This window comes from Pollicipes pollicipes, unplaced genomic scaffold, assembly GCF_011947565.3.
Source record: "Pollicipes pollicipes isolate AB1234 unplaced genomic scaffold, Ppol_2.1 Scaffold_7261;HRSCAF=8764_pilon_pilon_pilon, whole genome shotgun sequence".
Lineage (NCBI taxonomy): Eukaryota > Metazoa > Arthropoda > Thecostraca > Pollicipedomorpha > Pollicipedidae > Pollicipes > Pollicipes pollicipes.
This window is the reverse complement of record NW_023597054.1, coordinates 20714041-20734777: the sequence shown is the minus strand read 5'-3', so window position 1 is coordinate 20734777 and position 20737 is coordinate 20714041. Positions and strand designations below refer to the sequence as shown.

Below are 20737 nucleotides of genomic sequence, written 5' to 3'. Positions count from 1 at the left end.
AGGAGCTGGGGGCTTACGCGCGGGTTGATTTCCATTAAGGGGGGTTTTTAATCTACAGTGACGCAGGTTGCGAGAAAAAGATCGCTGCTTTTCTGGTGGCTTATACCAAAAGCAGGTGATGCGGTTTGGCAGACTTCTTTAGCTTGAAAGCAACGTTAGCATTTCACGTACTCAGCCACTTGATGCAAGGGTGACCTTAGGGGTGCGATTTTTTCTGTAGACGGCCTCTGGCAGAAAGTTAAAAATAGGCGTGATGCGTAGTCGCTGAGCTCTCTCTCTCTCCCTCCCCGCAGAGAATCCCTGGCTGCGCACCTGACTTGATGGCTTAAGTCGCGATAGCACCATAAGTGACAGCCTTATTGAACAGCTGATATTGCACTTTTGGATACGCTTTACATTTTTTCTTGGAGGGAAGATCATAGACGAACAGGAGATTTTGAATTCCAGCTGACTAACGCGTGGGGCTTTCAATATTTCAAGGGCGGCTGCACTTTAATCTAGCGTGGTCTATCATTCTGGAATCGCATATGAGGCTGCGGCCTAAGCGAAATGTCCAACCATGATTGAAGTCTCGAAAGAAAATGAAAGACTGAGACGAGAGAGAAGCGTGTTATCACTGGGCGAACTGTTTGTGCCTAGACCAAAAGATACCACACATGTCTAATCTCTTTTGGATCGCCTTTTATTAGATATACGTGTATTTCCTGAAAAAGAACAGCTCATTAACTTCACCGGAGATAAATCTAACAGGAGCTGTCTCAACAACCGAATTGTTTTGAGGCCTCAGCAAGCCTCGTGCGGCTTTGAGGTCGCTCAATGTTTAAAGCTGCCTCCGTCTCGGACGCGGCAGGGCGGTTGGCAAAGTTCGGCCGCTTGGCGGAAAGTTAGCCCGCTGGGGCCGGCCGGCTCAGCCGCCGATGAAATAACGCGCTCTCACCAATTCCTCGGATAATTCTCGCCTGGTTTGAGCTGGTTTCCAAACAGCGTCGGCTGGGGCTTCAACACTGTCCAGAATGCTCAAGCTCCGGGCTGTGGCGGCGGTGCTCCGGACGGTGCGCCCAGAGGCTCGGAGGGGAGGGGAGGGGGGGGGGGGAGCAAGGACCGCCCCGGCCTGCACAGCGGCGGCACAGGTGGTTTTGATGTGACACTGGGAGTGCTTGTCACATTGCAAGTCATTTGTTTTTCCCCGGAATCATGTCCCCGGAATGAATAATATAGCTGCGTAACATTTACGAACACGGGAAAGCTGACAATGGGGTTCGTGGCCGCCTGCCCTCCCGCTTTTATCGAAGCATGTGTGGTGTTGTTTATCCGCAGCCGAACTTTTTCATTTCTTTGCTGAGCCGAGCTGTTTCAGCGCTGTCGGCGGAGTGTTTGGTGGCGAGCGCAGCCGCACAGCCCGATGCATGGGGATGTTATTGGCCACACTTCGCTATACGTCCTGCGTATCGACTGGCTGGGGACCGGCCCTAACCGAGTCAGGCAGTCTGTTTTCATTCTGGCCGCAACTGTCGCCGGCCGTGAAACTTCTCGTTTGTTATAACTGTCTCCTCCGAGGCCCAGCAGGGTTGGTATGTGATGCTGCTGACTGGAAGCGTGCCAGGGGTCGGTCCGGGCCCAGCGAGCTATCAGGATCGTGTTGCGTCGGTTCGACGTGACTCAGCGGCGTGTTTTCCCGTTTCCGTTTTCCCAGATGAAATTCGAACATATGGCGGCAGCCGGGGCTGTGTTGCCGTGCCGGCGTTCATCGTTAGCGTTGTTTTCCGGCGAGTCCGGAGCTGCAGCGCTGACGGCTGTGTGCCGGCACCGAGCGCGTTGTCCGCTGACCCCGCACTCCGTCGGCGGACACCGAGCGCAGTTGTCCGCTGACCCCGCACTCCGTCAGCGGACACCGAGCGCGTTGTCCGCTGACGCCGTGCTCCGTCGGCGGACACCGAGCGCATTGTCCGCTGACCCCGCACTCCGTCAGCGGACACCGAGCGTGATGTCCGCTGACGCCGTGCTCCGTCGGCGGACACCGAGCGCGGTGTCCGCTGACCCCGCTCCGTCAGCGGACACCGAGCGCGGTGTCCGCACACCGCACTCCGTCAGCGGACACCGAGCATTGTCCGTGACCCCGACTCCGTCAGCGGACACCGAGCGTGATGTCCGCTGACGCCGCGCTCCGTCGGCGGACACCGAGCGCGGTGTCCGCTGACGCCGTGCTCCGTCGGCGAGCCGCTGCCAGCCGTCTGACGGTCGGATCCCCTGTTGCAGTGCGCGAGAGCTGCGACGAAACGCAGTTCACCTGCAACAATGGCCGCTGCATCATCTCACGCTGGCAGTGCGATGGCGACGACGACTGCTCGGACGGCAGCGACGAGGACCCCAAGCTCTGTGGTAGGTGGTCTGCAGCGTCGGCTGTGACCATATCGGCTGGCGGGGCGGGGAAGGAATAGGCTGTCCTGAGGTGGTGTTTGACCTTTATTCACGTTTGCCCGTGTTACCTGTGTTGCACTGGAGGCAAACAAGTGCCCGCAGGTGCTTAATGTGGATTGGCGCGGTATGAGAGGAACACGTCACGCACTCCCAGGCCCAGTGACGCTCGTTGGCATGGATCACTTGCCAGCCCAGTGGTGAAGTTGACGCGACGTCCGTGAGACCCCTACCGTACGTCCCGACCACCTCGCTCGGTGATGAGCCGGCGTCGGCTGCCCGAGATGGGTCGCTGGTCCGTCGTCTGTAAAATGTCCGGCCCGGTGATGTATCGCTGAATGTCGTCCCGTCCCGTCGGGCAGTCGACCCGCTGACGCACACCGAGCCTGCCACCAGAGACGGGACGCTGTGCAAACCGGTCCCTGACATTTATAGCTGATGCCGGACACTCAGAACCGACCGGCCACCCAAAACCCGTTCTGGAGGCTCAAAACCGATATCAGCCATGAACTCCGTCACGGACCTCCAAAACTGACCCCGGCCGCTCAGAACCGATTCCTTCGCGACTCGGCGCCATTGACAGTCCCGATGCTGTTGACGCTCAGTTCGAACTGTCCAAGTTCTGATCGAAGCGCCCTTTGGAGGATTCTTAGCGCAGCATTACCCTTCGCTGAGTTCTGATTTCGTAAAACTTTTGGATGGTTCTATTTGATGCTGGCCGCCGCCGGGCGAGTCCGCCGAGTCTGCCGTCTGCATATTTGAGTGCATTTGACACTGACACTGTTCGCTCCGTTAGCGGCCGAGTGAAGTCTACACGGAAGCGACCTTTCTGGCCCGTGCCTGGGTGCGACGCGATTGCGAGAACTCCGAGCTCCGCTCGTACCGCACCACCGCTGTTCACACTCGTGCGGCGGACGGCGGGCTCGCCGCATCCCGCTGCCCCCCCCCCCCCCCCCCGTGCATGCACTGCAGCACCGACCGTGTCCGCAGCGGACCGCCAGTGTCGGGCGGACGAGTTCCGCTGCGGCAACGACACCGCGGCCCAGTGTGTGCCGGCCGCCTGGCACTGCGACGGCCACCCGGACTGTCCGAACGGCAACGACGAGGAGGACTGCCGTAAGTGGGGTGGTCCGCCGCCCGGGCGGGCCGTCTAACCCGCTAACGCTCCGTGTGCGTCTGCCGACAGCCGCGCGGACCTGCGCTGACGACCAGTTTGCATGTAAAATCTCGGCCGGGGAGTGCGTGCCCGTCACGTGGCTGTGTGACGGTGCCGCTGACTGCAGCGACGGCAGCGACGAGGCCAACTGTAGTAAGCATTACCCGACTAACGCCTGCAGTAGCGGGCACCGTCCGCCCGGCGCCTGGGGCTCCCGCGCGCCCGCTCACGCACCCGTCCGCACCGCACGCCCACGCGGCCTGTCCGCTGCCGGGAGCCCACTGTCCGCCTTCACCGCTTGTATACTGCGTGGGGATTATCACGCATCCGCTATGCATGTGCCCTAGATGCGGCCGAAGCATGTAAAAACTTCCTTTTGTAAGTTGTGAAGTGCGCGAAGGCTTCTATGTGTGCGTTCTGCATGTTGTACTTTCGTGGTCGGTTTCGAGCGTTCTGAGGTAAGCTTGGCGAACATGCGCATATCTTGCGAAAGGAGGTTGGGGTGCCAAAGGATGCTTTTGTAAGAACCGAGAATCGCCTTTGGTGTTGGGGAGCTGGTCGATTAAAGACTTCCAGTTCAACGTTGGATCCCGCTTGATCTTTGCACAGCATTGCCAGCTGCCCTCAGGACCATGGACGGTCGTCCGAGAGCGTGAGAAACCGAATATTGAGTCCTGAAATAGCTCTTGGGGAAATTTAGCTGGGGCTCCTGGATCCTGTCATGTTACTTTCATAGTGTTTGCTTAGTTCTAGTGAGGTGGGATCGAGAGCCTGGTGTATGCCTAGTCTCCCAATCATACAAGTGGTGTGGAAAAGCATCAGAAGTATCTGGTGGCCGGAAGGCAACAGTATTGCTGGCTCCAGTTCACAATTATATCCAGAGGCCGCCATCAACCAGAGTCGGATCACGTCCAAAACGAATCAGGCAAGATCCTGGACAGTCCTGTCAATTGGCATTCCGTGCCATTAGGGCTTCTCGGGATTATTTCTCGCACCTCCGCGGCCGATAAATAATGTCCGAGCAATCGATGAGCCTCTGGAATTGAGCTCGTCAATTTCTCATCCGAAACGGTCGTGCCCATTACGACAGAGTGCTGCCATTTAAATCGCGGACCAGTTAATCCAGAACCGGACCCGTTCGTGGCGGCCCCGCGGGTGGTTCGGGTCACCAGCCGTATCGCCGCCGGCATAATTGAAGCGCCATGTCGAGGAGATTCGGACGGGGGGAGGGGGGGGGGGGGGCTGATGTCAACGGCGTAAGGCTATTCGCTGGATGGCGGGATCGGAGATCGCTCTAGAGACGCCAGACGAGCCTTATCTGTCGCGGGGTGCGACGTTCGGTGGTGCTGGCACGCCGGTGCTGTCCCTGTGGACCCGTGAGTTGTCCGTGCCGCCGCGGGCTCATCTCGTTCGAGGTCGTCGCGGGGCCCGCGGGGGGCTTATCACGCCAGCCGCCGGCGGAATGTGGCGCCCCTCAGGTGACCTCGGCCGCGGATCCCGAGGGAGGAGGAGTGGCGCGTCATGGGTCATCGGCCAGCTAGGGCCCAGCGGGAGCGGCTGAAAGATGCTTTTTGCAAATCCAAAGACTGGTTGCGAGCACCTCATTCATTAATTTTCGGAAAGCCCAGCTAGAGGCTTCTGTTGGATGGAATGCTTTATGGACGAATTTCCCGAGTGCCATTATAACACATTCGGAAACGTTTGTTTTCATATTCCGAAGTACATTACAAACTTCAATTCAGTTTTTGCCATGTGATGTTGAACATTCGAGCGAATCTGGCGTCATTCGGATGTATCATTCCATTCACGCTAATTTTACGTCTTCCATTTCGGAACTTCTTGAGCATGTCATTCTGTTAGCGCCGGGCTTACGTCCTGCTTTCCCGTTATGTAAGAGAGAACTGTGCTTTGGGGTGAATCGAGACGCGAGTGAACACGTCGCGGCTTTGTGTCTCCTTTGAGGACGTATTACGCGTATTGGGCTGTATCTGGGCAGATCTGAGTCGTCCACGTCGATAGTCATTGGAGCCGTGAAACGGCCCTGCCGCGAAACTTTGCTTGGTGAACAGTTATTTTGGTCGGAATGCAGCTGCACCATTTCCTTATTCTTTTCCGCGTTTGTATTGCTTTTCTTGTTCATACTTTCGCGAGCACTTCCGCATGCTTTGAAAATTCGTTGAAATCGTCAGTATCTACACATGTTTACGACACTGGGATACCAGAAAATTACATCCTTTGCCTCGATTGTGTCATCGTTCGGTCAAGGTAACCTTCACGGAGCACGTTTTCAGTATGCCTTGTGAAAGGAGCCAATATACTCGCTTCTTTATGTTTCCCATTCGATGGCTGAAGTGTCCGACGAGAATAAAACCTAATACCGCAGAGCAGCCGACGGCCAGAAAGGGGGCACTTATGTTGCTACTAATCAAATCCAGTTGCTCCACTTGCCAGTGGGTGCGCTGAATGGCCAGCGAGCTCGAGACGCTGAGTGGCCAGCGTCCGCCGGCGCGCGCCTCCCCGGCCGGGCGGCGGCCTGCTGGAGACGGCTGCGCTGACGACCGTCCCCGCCGGCAGCCCGCACCTGCCCGGCCGATCAGTTCACCTGCGCCGACGGCAAGTGCATCAACAGCCGCTGGGTCTGCGACGGCGACAGCGACTGCGACGACGGCTCCGATGAGCTCAACTGTCAGGTGCGTCCCCCGCCGCCGCCTCCGCCGCCAGGGGCGCGAGAGAGCAGGCCGTGGCGACTCGCCGAGGCAGTTTATGTGTGAGGGTCCCAAGCAAGTTCACGGGGAGAGCCGCGGACTGGTGAGGCACGAAGATGAGACTCGGTGGCTCGCGCTGGTTCGCGGCCGTCCACACTGGCGTTTTTCGATTTTCTTGGTAACGGCCCAGCCTGCAAAATGCAAGCGCTCGCCGCTCATTCCTCCCACTCCGTCTCGCTCTCATTCGGAGGAAGAGATTGCGAGCGAGACCCCATGCATCTGCTAGCGTTTTCCGTTTGCCAAAATGCATGCGTTATTTAGAACCCGCGAATAGATAACACTTTTTTAAATGAGTTAATATTTTCATTTTTGCGTTTCCACCACAGCTAGGAACATAGCGAAATATGCCGCGAATACGTTTTCTTTCCTGACAACGATGAAAAACAAAAGCTCAAGGAAATCTGGAAGGCGGCAGAGAGCCCGAGATCTTTTCAAACGCTCTCAAGCTTAGTGGCAGCTGAGATACCTGACCTTTTCAGAGCCTCTCGAGGAAATCTGAAAACCGATAAAGCACCGAGATTGGCGCGAATGACATTCTTTCAGCCCTCGCTATCGTGCAAAGTTTCGAAGTCTATGACTTAAATGTAAAATCCCGTGTGAGAACATTGCCGCTGCTATTCTAGGTAATCAATCATCTCTGAAGACCCCATTTGCATTCTAGCTCTGGCAAATTGGGCTCTCCTTTCCAACGGCTGCGAAATGGCGGCGTTTTACGTGCCTCGACCAGGCACTCAAGAATTTGAGTTCCGTTTGGCTGAACTGCGTTAAAGTGCCTCCAAGCGTGAATTTGAACGGGCGAGCTGTAGGGACGTAGTCTGTTGAACAGGCAGGGAAGTCGAAGCCCCGACGCCGCCCAGTCCAGCTCAGCCCAGCCCAGCTCAGCCCAGCCCAGCCCAGCCCAGCCCAGCCCAGCCCAGCCCAGCCCAGCCCAGCCCAGCCCAGCCCAGCCCAGCCCAGCCCAGCCCTGCCCTGCCCTGTCCTGTCCTGTCCTGTTCTGTCCTGCCCTGCCCTGCCCTGCCCTGCCCTGCCCTGCCCTGCCCTGCCCTGCCCTGCCCTGCCCGTGCCCTGCCGTGGCCCTGCCCCCTGCCCTGCCCTGCCCTGCCCTGTCCTGTCCTGTCCTGTCCTGTCCTGTCCTGTCCTGTCCTGTCCCCGTCCCGTCCCGTCCCGTCCCGTCCCGTCCCGTCCCGCCTGCCCTGCCCTGCCCTGCCCTGCCCTGTCCTGTCCTGTCCTGTCCCTGTCCTGTCCTGTCCTGTCCTGTCCTGTCCTGTCCTGCCCTGCCCTGTCCTGTCCTGTCCTGTCCTGTCCTGCCCTGCGGTCGCTGTGCGCTGGTCCTGCGCCGCCGTCGTGCCGAGACCGAGCGGCTGCTCTGTGCCGCAGCGGCCCACCTGCAGCCCCGACTCGGAGTTCACCTGCGGCAGCGGCGAGTGCATCAGTCGCAGCCTGCACTGCGACGGCGACCGCGACTGCCGGGACGCCAGCGACGAGCAGGTGAGGCGCGCGCGCGCCGCCGCCGCCAGCCGCGCCGAGACGCCGGTTTGATCGAACTCCCCCTGCCATTTGTCGGGTGCGGGGACTGTTTTCGGCTCGCCGGCGGCCGCTATTGATTAGATTTGCCTCCGGCGGCGGTATGTTTCCGGTGGCAGGAGACTGCTCTCAAGCGACACTAACTGTGTGGCTGTCGGGCTGATGCCGCGGCTTTGGTAGACACATCTCGTGCTGCCGGGTGCTCCCTCTGGTCCGGAGTAGCTGGAAAATAAGCGCGCCGTGAGATCCCTTTCTGAGAGCGACTGCGAGCCAACGCCGCAGTGCGGCAGTGGCAGCGGGCCGGAGATCGCGGGTGCGCACGTGTAATGCCGCTCCGCCTGCTGGGAGCGCACGTGTGATGCGGCCTGCCGTGCGCTGGACAGAACTGCCAGGTGGAGCCGTCGTCTGCGGCCAGCGTGTGTCCGCCGGGGGAGGAGATGTGCGCCGACCAGATGACGTGCATCCACCGCGGCTGGATATGCGACGGCGACCACGACTGTCCGGACAGCTCGGACGAGGACCCCGCCAAGTGAGTGGCAGCCCCCTCCCGCCTTCCCCTGTCGGCAACATCTGCGCCTCGCGCTGCCCAGCGCGTCGTCGCCGTATGGTGCGGTGGCGTGCGGGCGCTGCTGAGTACCTTTCTTTGTGCAGCGTGCTCCAGAGGTGGTAGGAAAGAGCTGTGGGTTTAGAGCTAAAGGCACGGAGAGTATCCGCTGTGGCGAGCCGATTGCCAGAGGTAGTTCACGCCAACGCCCACGGGGTCGTCCGTCACACATAACTTACAGGAACGCAACGACTAGGCTGGTCCCAATGGAACCGCCGCTCGTGAACGTTTGTCGGAAGCAGTTTGTCGGCGTTCTTCCCCGGCGGGGTGTAGTTTCACTGTGATGGTGCTCTGGTGGTGGTACTAGTTAGCTAGTCCAAAGTTGTAGTCCCCCGAGCGCTAGAGCCGTCCTCATCCATTCGAGGAGCTGAAAATAAATCAGTTAAACTAACACAAAGTATTCAAATTAGCCCCATTTAGCCCGCTCTCTGGCTGCATGCGTTTTGAATTTCGCCGGTCTGGCAGTCAGATAAAGTGTATCCCGGTCTGGAAATCCAGCCGCATAAACTTCCGCTAAGCTGACGGGGCGCCGTCGAGTTCTTTGGTAAGTTTAGAGCTGTGGCTACTGGCGCGTATCACACACCACTCACGGGTTTTCTTGTTTTTTATAAGCTGTTTTTGCCAGATCGTATCATTAATGCACGAGACGAAATTATATGTTGCTCACTTTAACCTCTGGGTCGATTTGGCAGGGAACAGTTTTTATCAAGGTCTGAAGACCTGACGTAACCGACTGTGTTTATTTTCGGCGATGTTTCTGAGAGTAGAAGTGGCCATTACGTGAGGAGATCGCCAGGCTGATGGCGCTGTTGGTGCGCTGTCTCAGGTGCAGCCGACCGCCGTGTCCGGCGGACCAGTTCCAGTGCGGCGGTCTGGGCGAGTGCGTGGCCCGCGCGCTGGTGTGTAACGGCTCGCCGGACTGCCGAGACGCCAGCGACGAGAGCAAGTGCAGTAAGTGACGCGCGACCCCCCCCCCCCCCCCCCCCTCCGCCGGCCCGGCCGACGGGCCATGGGCCCGTGTCGGGGAGGCCGAGCGGGCGTGGGCAGAACCCTGGCAAATGTGTCTCCTTCATCGGGCCTGTTCGTGGCTGGGTGCCATTCGGCCGGCGTGTGTGGATTCCGTCGGTAAGAATGTAAAAACGCTGACACGGCCCAAGGCCGGTCTGGCACGCAGCCCATACAAGCGGGCTTCGCACACCAGCTGGTGGATGTCTGCCGGGGGGACTATGTGGGTCTGCGAAGTTTATCTGAGGGTCCAACGCCCACGCTGAACCAGCGCTGGGCCCGGACTGGCGTGCCCGCCAGGGGCCGGGCCACCCTAACCCCACCGCTCGTCGCTCGCCTCCCTTCTGCGCGTAGTGCCGTCGGCCGCGGCTGGGTCGCACAAAGCAGGGGCAGGCTCCGAGCCGAGAAAGAGGCGAGCGCCGCGGCCGGAATGGCAGGCTCCGAGCACGGCGCTGGCCTGCTCGGCCGTCCCGTCACGTCACGCCTCTAATGGGCTGACAGGCGCGCGTCCGGCGCCGGCGCGCAAAACAGCGTCGCTCGTGGAGCAGACTTGGGGTGACGCGCGGTATTGTCCAACGCCTGCTGCCGTGGTGACTCAGAACAAAGGCAGGACTTGGTATGCAGTAAAGACGCCGGACGTTCGGTTGGAACATCTGATGTGGGGGGACCAACGTTACATATGCTTTCCGCCAAAGCTCAGAAATTACACTTGATACACCGGGAATCGGTGAATGTGCTTATTCTGTCATGTTACTCGAGACGGTTGGAACTGACCATGTGCGTGATCGTTTCTCGTCTGGATTTTACAGCCGAAGCCCCCCGCAAACGCCCATTTCTTTCTACACATCCCGATAGTCACTGCCGTCATCGTTTGGCTCGTTTTGCGCTTTGCCTGCACTGCAACTGCGTTTTTCCACGGAACTGATCTGCTAGTCGGATGCACAGTACCCACACCTCTCTTTCGCCGGCGCGTCCCGGTCGTGGCCGCCGTCTGTCCGGTGCCGCTGTCCGCCCAGCTCTGCACGCGCCGGCACCCTCCCGGCGCGGCCCTAGGATTCCCCTGACCGATCGCCCTGCGACAGACGTGACGACGCTGTGCGACCCCGAGCAACACTTCACGTGCGCCAGCGGCCGCTGCGTGGCCATCGAGCTGGCCTGCAACGGCGCCGACGACTGCGGCGACGGCTCGGACGAGGGCGCGCTCTGTCAGCGTAACGAGTGCGCCCAGGACAACGGCGGCTGCAGCCACGGCTGCCGCAACCAGCCGGTCGGCTTCCGCTGCTTCTGCCCGCGCGGCTTCCGGCTGATGGAGGACGGCAAGACGTGCGACGGTGAGTGGCCGGGCGGCGGCCTGGGGAGGAGGGGGGCGAACGAGCCAGTGAGCGGCCGGGCGGCCGGACCGGCGGCGCCTGCCGGCCCCGGACGCAGAGGCTGACTAAGCGTCGCAGTTCTCCGCCTGCTGTCGGGTCTGAGACGTGCAGGCTTATGCGCGTGGGTGTCGGCTTGGTTTGAAAAATTGTCTTGGAGGAGGCGGCCGCGCCGAGATGACGCTCAGCCCGGTCGCGTGGACGGTGCTGCAGTGCTAGCTGGATAGTGTCACCGTCCGGTTACGTCACCCTTGGTCACCTTTACGATGGTGGTGCGTCACCCGAGCGTTTGTAGCGGGGCGTCCGTGCGTGTCACGTGCGGAGGTGTGTGGCCTGTTCAGCGTGTGTGGCCTGTTCTCTCTGGCGTGTGGTGCGACTGGGCTCCCGTGTCGGCAGATATTGACGAGTGCCAGACGCCGGGGTCCTGCAGCCAGACCTGCATCAACGAGAAAGGCTCGTTCAAGTGCGAGTGCATCGAGGGCTACAAGCGCGACCCTGCCGACCACACGTTCTGCAAGGCCGTCGAAGTGCACGCGTCGCTCCTCCTGACGCACGGGTAGGTGGTGGACGGATGTGCCCGGCAGCGCTCTTGTGCTCGGTGTGGATGATGCGCTCCTCGTCGGCGGAGTATCTCCTCCGCCTCCGTTTGATGTTTTCGAGGCTTTATGTACTGCACAGCGTGGCTTTCATATCGTCGCTGTTCGTGCCGGACGGGCTTAAAGCGCTCCGCCGGCTTGGACTTTTGGGCCGTCGGCATGGAGATCGATGGGGTCTGGCTCGGGGTCATCGGATCCGAGAGTGCAACTCCGGCGGATCCCAGACGGAGAGGGCCGGCCCGGTGACCTTTTGGCTGCGGCGCGGAAACATCTCAGTCGGCCCCGGCTGTCATCCGCCACCGGGAATCACATCAAGTCGTGACAGAACTTTCCTGAGCTGTGCGCGCTGTTTGCATAATTGATGTGCGATGTCAGGACGACGAGATGCAAGCCAGTGCTTTGGGTAATCAAATGAATAGTTAGGGGACCGCTGACGTCGCCGCCAATCCATCTTCTGCTGTTGATTAAACAGGCTGGAGCTCTGGCGTGCGCGACCTGCGCGCTGACCTGTGCCGTGACTTACGCCGTGACATGTACCGTTCATTGCGCTATGACATGCGCCGTGACTTGCACCGTTCCCTGCACCGTGACCCGTGCCATGACCTGCGCAGAGACCTCATGTGCCATGGGCGCCATATGGCCAACGTAGTTGGTGCGCCCCAAAGCCCAAATCATCATCAGGCCTTATGTGCTGCACGTCCACGTCCAGCAGCCCAGATCTTGTCAGCGGCGGCTGTCTGCCACGGAGTGAGGCTCCTGCAGCCGTCGGCGCGGCGCGGGACCTGGCACAATCATTGGCCGTGATTAAAGCCCGACGCTGGGCTACATATCCGGCCGGCCGGCCGGCCTGGCGCCGATAGGCCGTAATGGACACTCGTAAAGTGCGATGCAGCCGAGTACGGTGCTGTTTCTAGAATCTGGCCGGAGACGAGCTCCGTTCCGCCGGGTCCTGCCCGCGAATGGTTGCCGTTGAAATTTCCTTGCCCGTTCGAGTTTCCGTGCCGTTGAAAGCCGAGTGGGCATCGCTGAAGCTGTTCGCCCGATGAAGTGAGGCCAACTAAACGGAGGTGTTTGTCGCGAACGTGGAGCTTAGGGACTGAACTTCTCCTCGCGATATGACTGGGGCGCAGAACGTCTTCAGTGTCGTGGACGACACCGGCGAGGCTCGCGCTTGAGGAGTCCGTCCCGCGTGAACGCCGGCTGTGTGGCGCTGAAAGTGCCTGGGCGCTCCTGCGCTCCCTCCCGCGCTCCCGCTCCTGGGCGCTCCGTCCGCCCAGCCGGCGACGGTTCGGGAACGGTCAGCGCCACGCCGTCGGACATCCGGTCACTGATAACGGGCGGCTGCGGCCGGCACCGGTCCGCGCTCGCCGACCGAGCGTCATTAAGTCGTCCGGCGCAGCTGTGGCCGGACATTGGACCGGCCACTTGTCTGCCCTGTGACCCGGGCGGCCGAAACCGACTGAGCGGACGGTCCCGAGCGCCTCCCCCGTCCCTGCCCCCCGCCCCCGCCCCCGCCCCCGAGCTGCCCATTCGTCCGGTGAGAAAAACTGAACACGAACGCTCCTGGAAAGGATTGTCACAACGGAAAGTGGTTCGTGGAATGAGATGTTTGGGCGTTGTGCCACCGGGCGAGTCGGTTCGCACTCGCCACCCGTCCGCTAAGACTTCGTGTGACACTCGCCGCTCTGTTGCAGGCGCGACATCCGGAAGGTGGGCCTGTACCAGCGCGAGATGACGTCAATCGTCAACAAGACACGCTCAGCCAGCTCGGTCGACTACGAGTTCCGCACGGGCCTGGTGTACTGGTCGGACTTCAGCGACCAGCGCATCTACAAGTGAGCCCATCCGGCCGTGCGTCCCGACCGGCCGGCGGCGCCGCCGTATGCAAATCTGAGAGCGGCGCTCCGGAGCCGGCCGCGCCGCGGCGTCGACAGGCGACCGCGGGCGGCGGCAATCTTGGCGGGACGGGACGAGACAAATTGCGCGCCGTTCTGGGCGCGTCGGCCGGTGCGGCGCCCGAGCGGCATCGAGTGGTCGGGGGGAGGGGTGGCGGCGCCTGCTCGTCCGGCGCCGCCGTGCCCGCCGGCGCCCCGTCGGTAATGGGATTGCTGGCGCCGCGCTGGCGACGTGCGGATGGCGGCGGGGCGCGAGACGCGTCCTATGTGCTATCGACGTGCAGTGATGATTGAGCGGGGCTCCTAGCCGCCGCCGGTCATCACCGCCGCGCCGGCACCATGCTTATGCCTGCGAGCGTGGACTGAGCCGTCCTGCGGCACATCCCGGGGCATTGGTGGCGGTCAGTAACGAGTGATGGCATGGGGCATCACGCTCCGAAAATGGCGCTGCGCTGCTGGCCCACGGAATCAGCTCGCTTAGTGTGGCAATTCGAACGTGGTCTGCTGCCTCAGATAACTCTGAAGTCTGATGTGGACATTAATTAAACTAATTGGCCCGCCTCCGACGATAGCGTTCAATAGGCGCCCGACGGAAATTGCCATCATCGCCCGTCGACGACGGCGAAGCCGGGGAACGAGCGGGCTGACGATCGCAAAGCCAGTGCGGGATCATCTCGTCGCGTGACGCCGCTCCTGCCAAACTCTGACCACCCGCCCAGGAACTCAGTTTCCGATCTGTGCCGCTCCAGACCTGAGGCCGTAATTCTGGAAGCCGACGTGGCTGGCCCGGCCGTAACGAGCCACGTCAGAGGGCATATCGCGGGCGGTCGCGGGCGCTCTCGCTCTCTCTCTCTCTCTCGCCCCGCTCTCTCCGTACTCCCCGGCCGTCCTGTGATGGATCGGGCGGTCTTTGATCTGCGCTGGCCTCCTAACTCACTAGCGCTCGGGCCCCGGGGGCATCACGGCTCCGCGCGCCGGTCGGGCCGCGCGCCCCCCGGGTGGGCTCGTCTCGTGCCGGCGCGCCGCCTGTCGCCGAGTGTCAGCGAGCCGCCCGGAGACCGGCGAGGAGCTGGCTGTCCGCGCTGCATACTGGTCGGCCTGGCGCACAGTCTCCGGGGGCGCGAGGAGCGGGATTCTCGAGAATTTCCCAGCGCTGGGATAATGCGTAGAATGTACTCGCACGTTGGTGGGAACGTTAGCGACGCAGCCTGTGGTGCTCCAGCCGAATGCGGTGTCTGGCCCGGCATAGGGCACGGCGTCCTGCCCAGGACCCTACCGTCCCGGGGTAGCTCGGCATGGATTGCATCACTGACCTGACCCCGCCTGCTGCAGGGCGCCGATCGACGAGGCGACCGAGCGGACGGTGGTGGTGCGGGACGTCAGGGCTGACGGCATCGCCGTGGACTGGCTGTACCGGCACCTGTACTGGATCCGCAACCAGCGCGGCGTCGGCAGCACGATCGACGTGTCCGACCTCGATGGCGGCGCGCACGCCACGGTGGTGCGCACTGACCTGCTCAAACCGCGCTCCATCACACTCGATCCGGTGCAGGGGTGAGTGAGCCGCCGTCGCACGGGCCGTGCACTGCAGCCGTCTTCTCGGATGTGGCCACCACTCGTTTGCTCGTAAAGGTGCGGCGCGAGGGGATGAGGGTGATCATAAGAGATGAGTGCATAGAAGGATAATGCTGAGCTCTCCCGCGGCAATAAGGCCTGGGCTTTTGCGTCGCTGTCGAGACAAGGTCTGACTCGACAGCTTCTGGCCGCCGGTGCGCGTCGGCCGCCGGTCGCCGCCGCGGCGCTGGCTGGCGACTAACGGCGCTGTCTCGTCCCCGGCCCAGCTGGATGTACTGGTCGGACTGGGGCGCGCGGCCGCGGATCGAGCGCGCCGGCATGGACGGCAGCCAGCGGCAGACCATCGTCGACACGCGCATCGAGTGGCCCAACGGCGTGACGCTGGACTTCGTCAAGCAGCGCGTCTTCTGGGTGGACGCCAAGCTGAAGCTGATCGAGAGCGCCGACTTCGACGGCGCTAACCGGCGCATCGTGCTGAGCAGTCCGCTGGCGCTGCACCATCCGTTCAGCATCACCACCTTCGAGGACTGGATCTACTGGACCGACTGGGACAAGATGAGCGTGTTCAAAGCCAACAAGTTCACTGGCGCCGGTGTCACGAGCGTCGCGCCCATGGGGAATGTAAGCGGCCGGCGGCTGTGCGCTCTGACACTGCATTGATGTGCCGCCGCCGTGTTGGCTGAGTGGATGATCTCGTATTTGAACAACTCGTCGAGCAAGGACGCAGAGATGGGATTGTAGCTTTTTGTTTGGCTCTGAATGGCGCGTTTTGTGATGGTTTTAACCGCGTGGGAGAAATTAGAACAGGATGTCGTCTCGTTGAAGGTGCGGAGGATGTTGCAAACGATCTTGCTTAAGTTTCCGTCACAAAATCCAGTCATCTCATCTAATCATCTAATCAGATTTAGTCAATCTAATCAAAAAGTTTCTTGTCATCTGAACATGTACCAAGTCCAGTGCTGTCAAAGTTTGTGTGGCGCGTGGAGCCCCGCTGACCGGCGCGCCTCGTCGCCTCTTGCAGCTTCAGTTCCCGGTGGACGTGCTGGTGTACCACCCGTACAGGCAGCCGAACGCCACCAACCACTGTCTGCCGATCAACGGCCAGTGCTCGCACCTGTGCCTGCCGGCGCCGCGGACGGCCGGCAGCCGGCGGCGCACGGGCTGCGCGTGCCCCGACGGCCTGGCGCTCGGGCCCGACCAGCTCAGCTGTGTCGAAAGTGGTCAGTGGTCCGGGCCGGGCTCCGGGGGCCTCGTGCCGCGCGGCCGGCGGCGTGGCGGTGGTCGACTGGTGGCTTCATGGCATGACAGGGCATGCGCTATGGGAGGAGACTTGGCATGGGCGTGATGCTGTTGGCATGTCGGGACGGTGGCATGGTAGAGCATGTGGCATGTCTGACCGTGGCATGGCTGGGATGTAGCATGGCGTGGCCGCGTGGGTGCATGCGCGAGGCGAACCGCGAGGGCTGAAATCCAGGGCTAAAACGTATGGATTTGTTATGCAACTGAACGTGGTTGAAACGTAGTCTGGGTTATGTGGCGCCTTCTACCACTATTCATGGTTTCATTTCTCAACGCTTTTCTGGGAAAATCTATGGGCCCGACTTGTTTCTATATCATTGGTGTAATACTAGCATTTTTGAAATGCCCGTTCTGCAACTTAGAACCCATTTATGACTAAAAGCCCGATGTCAAGTGTAAGGACATTCAACCCCTCCTCGCATTTAGGTGGTTGTGCGTGAGCCAACTGAACTATCAGAATATGTTATTCCTAAATGTAATGACGTTCTGACATCTGAGAATGGCCGTGCTTTTCACACGAAAGTTCAAACCTGAAATAGCGTAGCATCGCGTGCTTGAGTTCAACGTCACCCCAGGTTAAGGAAATCTTTCGTGGAAAATGCCATCGAAATTTGAACTGGCATGACCTGCACGAGTTCCCAACCAGCATGCTAAGCGGCCGCTTGGCCCTGGGATCTGCTGTCTGGGCGTGCCTATTAAGGTGCGTGGCGTCCATGCACTGGCCGGGGCCACAGCCAGTCGTTCTGCGTCATTGCCTCACGCTTGTTTGAACGTCTTTTGCAGGGAAGCATGAGCCCAAACGGTTGAATTTTACACCTCCCGCACGCCATTCACTGGTCGTCCCAACGCCACCCGACCTTACCGTCTTTCGAAACGAAAGCCGGCTGCACGGTTACCCGGCCAAACGTTTGGAGCCGACCGTTGCCATCCAGAATGGTACGACAGTGCCAGCTAGCTTATTGCGCTCAGAAATACTTTTCCTACAACTTTTTCAAGCTGCACCGCAAGTGCCAGCAAGCGCGCAAGCGGGCGAGCAAGTGCTTCGTGTAACTTTTGCCAGTCTTTATTGCTGTGCAGTCCGCCATCTTTGTTACCAGTCTGCCAATCAGCAAACACTGAGAAGTGCTCGTATGTGTACTGGTCGCGGCCCCGAGCAGGACTCGGCGCTCTCTGTGGGGCGCGTGCTCCCCGTGGGCTGACCTCGCCGTGTCTGCTCGCAGTGACGGCCGCCACGTCGCCGGAGTCGGGGTCGGTGGAGCGCCACGCACCGGTCGCCGCCGACGACGGCACCATCGCCGGCGTCGTCATCGGCTCCATCGTCTTCGTCCTCGTGCTGGCCGCGGTGAGACACATGACGCGCGGCGATTGGCGTCCACTCGTTGGGCGAAGACAGAGGCCCGACGAAGCAGATGTCGCTGTGCAGGTTGCGCGGAGTGAAAATTCTGTCCGTTACGTTGGCAGTCTGGTTGTCCCAGCTTTTCACGAGCTGGAGCTGAAGCTGGAGCTGGAGCTGGAGCTGGAGCTGGAGCTGGAGCTGGGCAGCGTTCCCGACGGCAGTGCGGAGCCTGATGACGTGCTCTTTCCTCAGATTGGGTACATCATCTATCGCCAATGCCCGACCAAAGGCTTCCGCAACTTCGATAACCCCATTTACAAGAAGACCACTGTCGATTCCATCAAGCTGGAGAAGTCCAGGAGTCCTGGCCACCCTGGCAGAGGAAATGAAGAGGTATGTGTGTTCACGATGGGGTCAAGCTGACCATTACCTGCACAGCGCATTTGCACAGACGCACCGTGCTTTGGTTCCTCTTGAAGCGACTTCTTTGTCGTGAAGTGGAGTGCAATCCCCGTCACTTCCCACTAACGCCGGCGGTATGTAACAGGATACTTCTTGGGACTCGTGTGCCCCACGAGCAGTTCATTTTAGGATGACCCGGACCAGGTTGTTGATAACCGTAACGTCTTCGGCCACCTCGGCCCTCACAGCGTCACGCGACGGCACGCTTGCACAGTGCACATAACACTGCAGCGCAGCACCGCCTGGCGCCGGGCGGTGGGACGGGCGTGCGCACCGCACCCCTGTGCCGTCGCCCGTGCCGCCGTGTCGCGCGTGTGTGTGTGTGTGTGTTTGGGGGTGTGTGTGCGCGCGCGCGCCAGTCTGACGGCTCCGTCTCGCCGCGCCAGCCGCCGCTCACAGCCGAGCCGATGCTGGTCAGTCACGTGTGCTGAGCCGCTGTCAGGCCCGGTACGTAGGTGGCAGTCCGCTCCGCGTGCATGCCTCGCTCCTCGCCGTGCTGGTGGGGCCGCCGGAGCGCTTGGTGTCTGTCGTTGTTGGTGGTGATGCAGGAAAAGGAATTCACATTTTATTTTACGCCTCTGTTTCCGTTTCTGTGCGTAGTGTGTTTGGTGGTTTTGGCATCGTTGTGTCTGCATGCTACCGGTTTTATTTAGTTGTCGTTTGTCAGTAAGGTGGCCGATGAAGATACAGAATGAGACGGACCTCTGGTGGCGGGCGTTTTCCTGGAAGTTTGCTTCTATCTCTGGCGTCACTGTTCATCAGTATTTGGTTGCAGAGGCGTGCCGACAGTCCAGTTCCCAACGCCTCACTTGCCAGCGTCTTTTATCCGAAAGTCTTACACTCATGCCGTCCCGTTCTCCCAATGCGCCGTTACAAGTCATGCGATCTGTGCGGTGACCGGGCGTACTGGCCGGTCGCGTCTGGAACGATACCGTGCCGCTGCCGCTGCTGACACTGACGCCGCCCGTCTCCCGCCCCGGCAGAGTCTACAGCCGCTGAACCGGTCGCAGCACGTGGTCTGAGCGCCGGCCGGCGTCCGTCTGTGATAGGGGGGCAGGCCTGCGTCATCGCCCCCGGAGCCCGTCGCGTCGCACCGCCCCGCCATGACAGCGATGTCTAGTCCACGCACGCGCCGTCTGTCGCCGTTCCAATTGTTGTCAGCGCGGGGCGTCAGTGGCCCGAGCGCGACCGGACAGAGACGGTCTGCGCCGACTCTGGGGCGCGTCCGCGTCCTCGCGTGCTCATGTGTTCAGGTCCGACCAGGATGTATTGCGTGACTCCTGCGAGCCAGGTGCTTGTGGGCTCGGTGCTCGGCTGCCCAGCAGGCCGTCAGCCGCTGCGCAGCCCACGGTGATCGAAACTAGGCGCGCTGTGTAACGCGGCGCCGGCAAACGGCAGGCTCGCGGTCAGGGGAAAATCTCGCGTTCTGTATCTCTGGGTCTCAAACGCATGTGCGTGGCGCGGTCTGAACCGGGACGCCTGTCGACGGCTGGGCATGATCAGGAGGAAGGCCGGACTCTCCGTCGCACGTCGCTGGTCCCTGAGCCGGGTTGTCTTCACTCTACCGACCGCCGTGCGACCCGGGGTTGAGGGAGGCAGCGATGCCAGTCGCGGAAGTCATGAGGCTGACCGGCTGATGCAGTACTGCTGCGCGCGTCGCCACCAGTTGTCCGCGGCTGGTAGTATCTCGTAATTGATGTCTTCCCTGGCTCAAGGGGAACGGAAGACGACGGCCAATATCGCCCGCATACCTACTGATATACCACTTTTGCTTGCTGCCTGCAAGTTTCCTACATCGCATGCGGAGGCTAGTTGTGGTCGCCACCATGCGGACGGCAGCAGTGAAGGCTCGACGATAGGCATGTATTTGCTAGAAACCAGGTGTTTGTGATAACTGCAAAATCTTCGTCGTCGCGTTTTTTCGGCGACCGACCTCGTAGCCCTTGTTTGTGGTCCGAGTCCATTTGCCGGATGCGCTAGCGGATACGGCATCCGTGGGAGTCTGCCTCAAGACTCAAGTGTCGCCATCCGACTCGCGTTGCCGATGGACGCTTAGGAAATGTAGGTCTGGTAGACGGTGGCAAGAGCTTTCGATGTGTTAGTGTCTGAATGTTGTCGCCAGATGTTCGCTGCGTGTGTTGAATCCCATATTTATTTTGTACATATCGATTAATATGGGCGCGACCCCATGCCATCACCGCAAACTTGTAAGGGGCTTGGTGCCGCGTATGTCGTACAATAGGGACAAAGTCCCATCATCCATGTCCAGCATGATTCGTTAATACACGATTTCCAACGACTTCCGCTGGACGCATGCCGCGTGGGTGAGGCCGGCTCCCACTGCGGATGGTTGGTAGCCATGATTATTTACGTCACCTCTACCGAGCCATTCTTGCCGCGCTGCCGTTGAGTCGTGGAGCCCGCGCATGGCTCAGCAAGGTCATCCTTCGACGTCGCAATGATGGAGGAGCGAACGCAGCAAACGTTGCGGTCTACGGGTAGCAGAAGCGACCCAGCTGCCCTTATCTATAGAGTTGTAAACTGTTAACCGGTCTTGAATGGTCCGTGATCGGGCAGCATCTTGCGTACGGTTCCCCGGGTGCTTCTCGCGGGCTGCGGATACCACCGCTACCGGCTGTTTCAATACGTCGCGAGCCATGCTGCCGGGGCGTCGAAATCGCTGGGGTTTGTGGTCTGGTTCACTTGACGATTACCTGCGTAGGGAACGCGGCTTGACA

At 60.6% G+C, this 20737-nt stretch overlaps 1 protein-coding gene across 3 annotated transcripts in view; it reads left to right on the top strand.

The window, feature by feature from the left end:
• The window catches only part of LOC119112267 (very low-density lipoprotein receptor), a 38682-nt gene extending 18384 nt beyond the window's left edge, over positions 1-20298 (top strand). The window contains exons 3-18 of one of the 3 annotated variants that reach the window (XM_037236375.1): positions 2257-2379; positions 3602-3724; positions 6146-6261; positions 7714-7824; positions 8244-8389; positions 9291-9415; positions 10552-10800; positions 11233-11392; positions 13127-13267; positions 14660-14881; positions 15169-15523; positions 15924-16122; positions 17422-17543; positions 17790-17930; positions 18386-18446; positions 18983-20298. In XM_037236375.1, coding sequence (XP_037092270.1) covers positions 2257-2379; positions 3602-3724; positions 6146-6261; positions 7714-7824; positions 8244-8389; positions 9291-9415; positions 10552-10800; positions 11233-11392; positions 13127-13267; positions 14660-14881; positions 15169-15523; positions 15924-16122; positions 17422-17543; positions 17790-17930; positions 18386-18430 — 2378 coding nt within the window. In that variant the 3' untranslated portion in view covers positions 18431-18446; positions 18983-20298. Of the gene's footprint in view, positions 1-2256; positions 2380-3405; positions 3532-3601; positions 3725-6145; positions 6262-7713; positions 7825-8243; positions 8390-9290; positions 9416-10551; positions 10801-11232; positions 11393-13126; positions 13268-14659; positions 14882-15168; positions 15524-15923; positions 16123-17421; positions 17544-17789; positions 17931-18385; positions 18447-18982 lie in introns of all 3 variants that reach the window. The other 2 variants (XM_037236374.1, XM_037236376.1) reach the window with 2 other exon arrangements.
• The last annotated feature ends 439 nt before the right edge of the window (positions 20299-20737 follow it).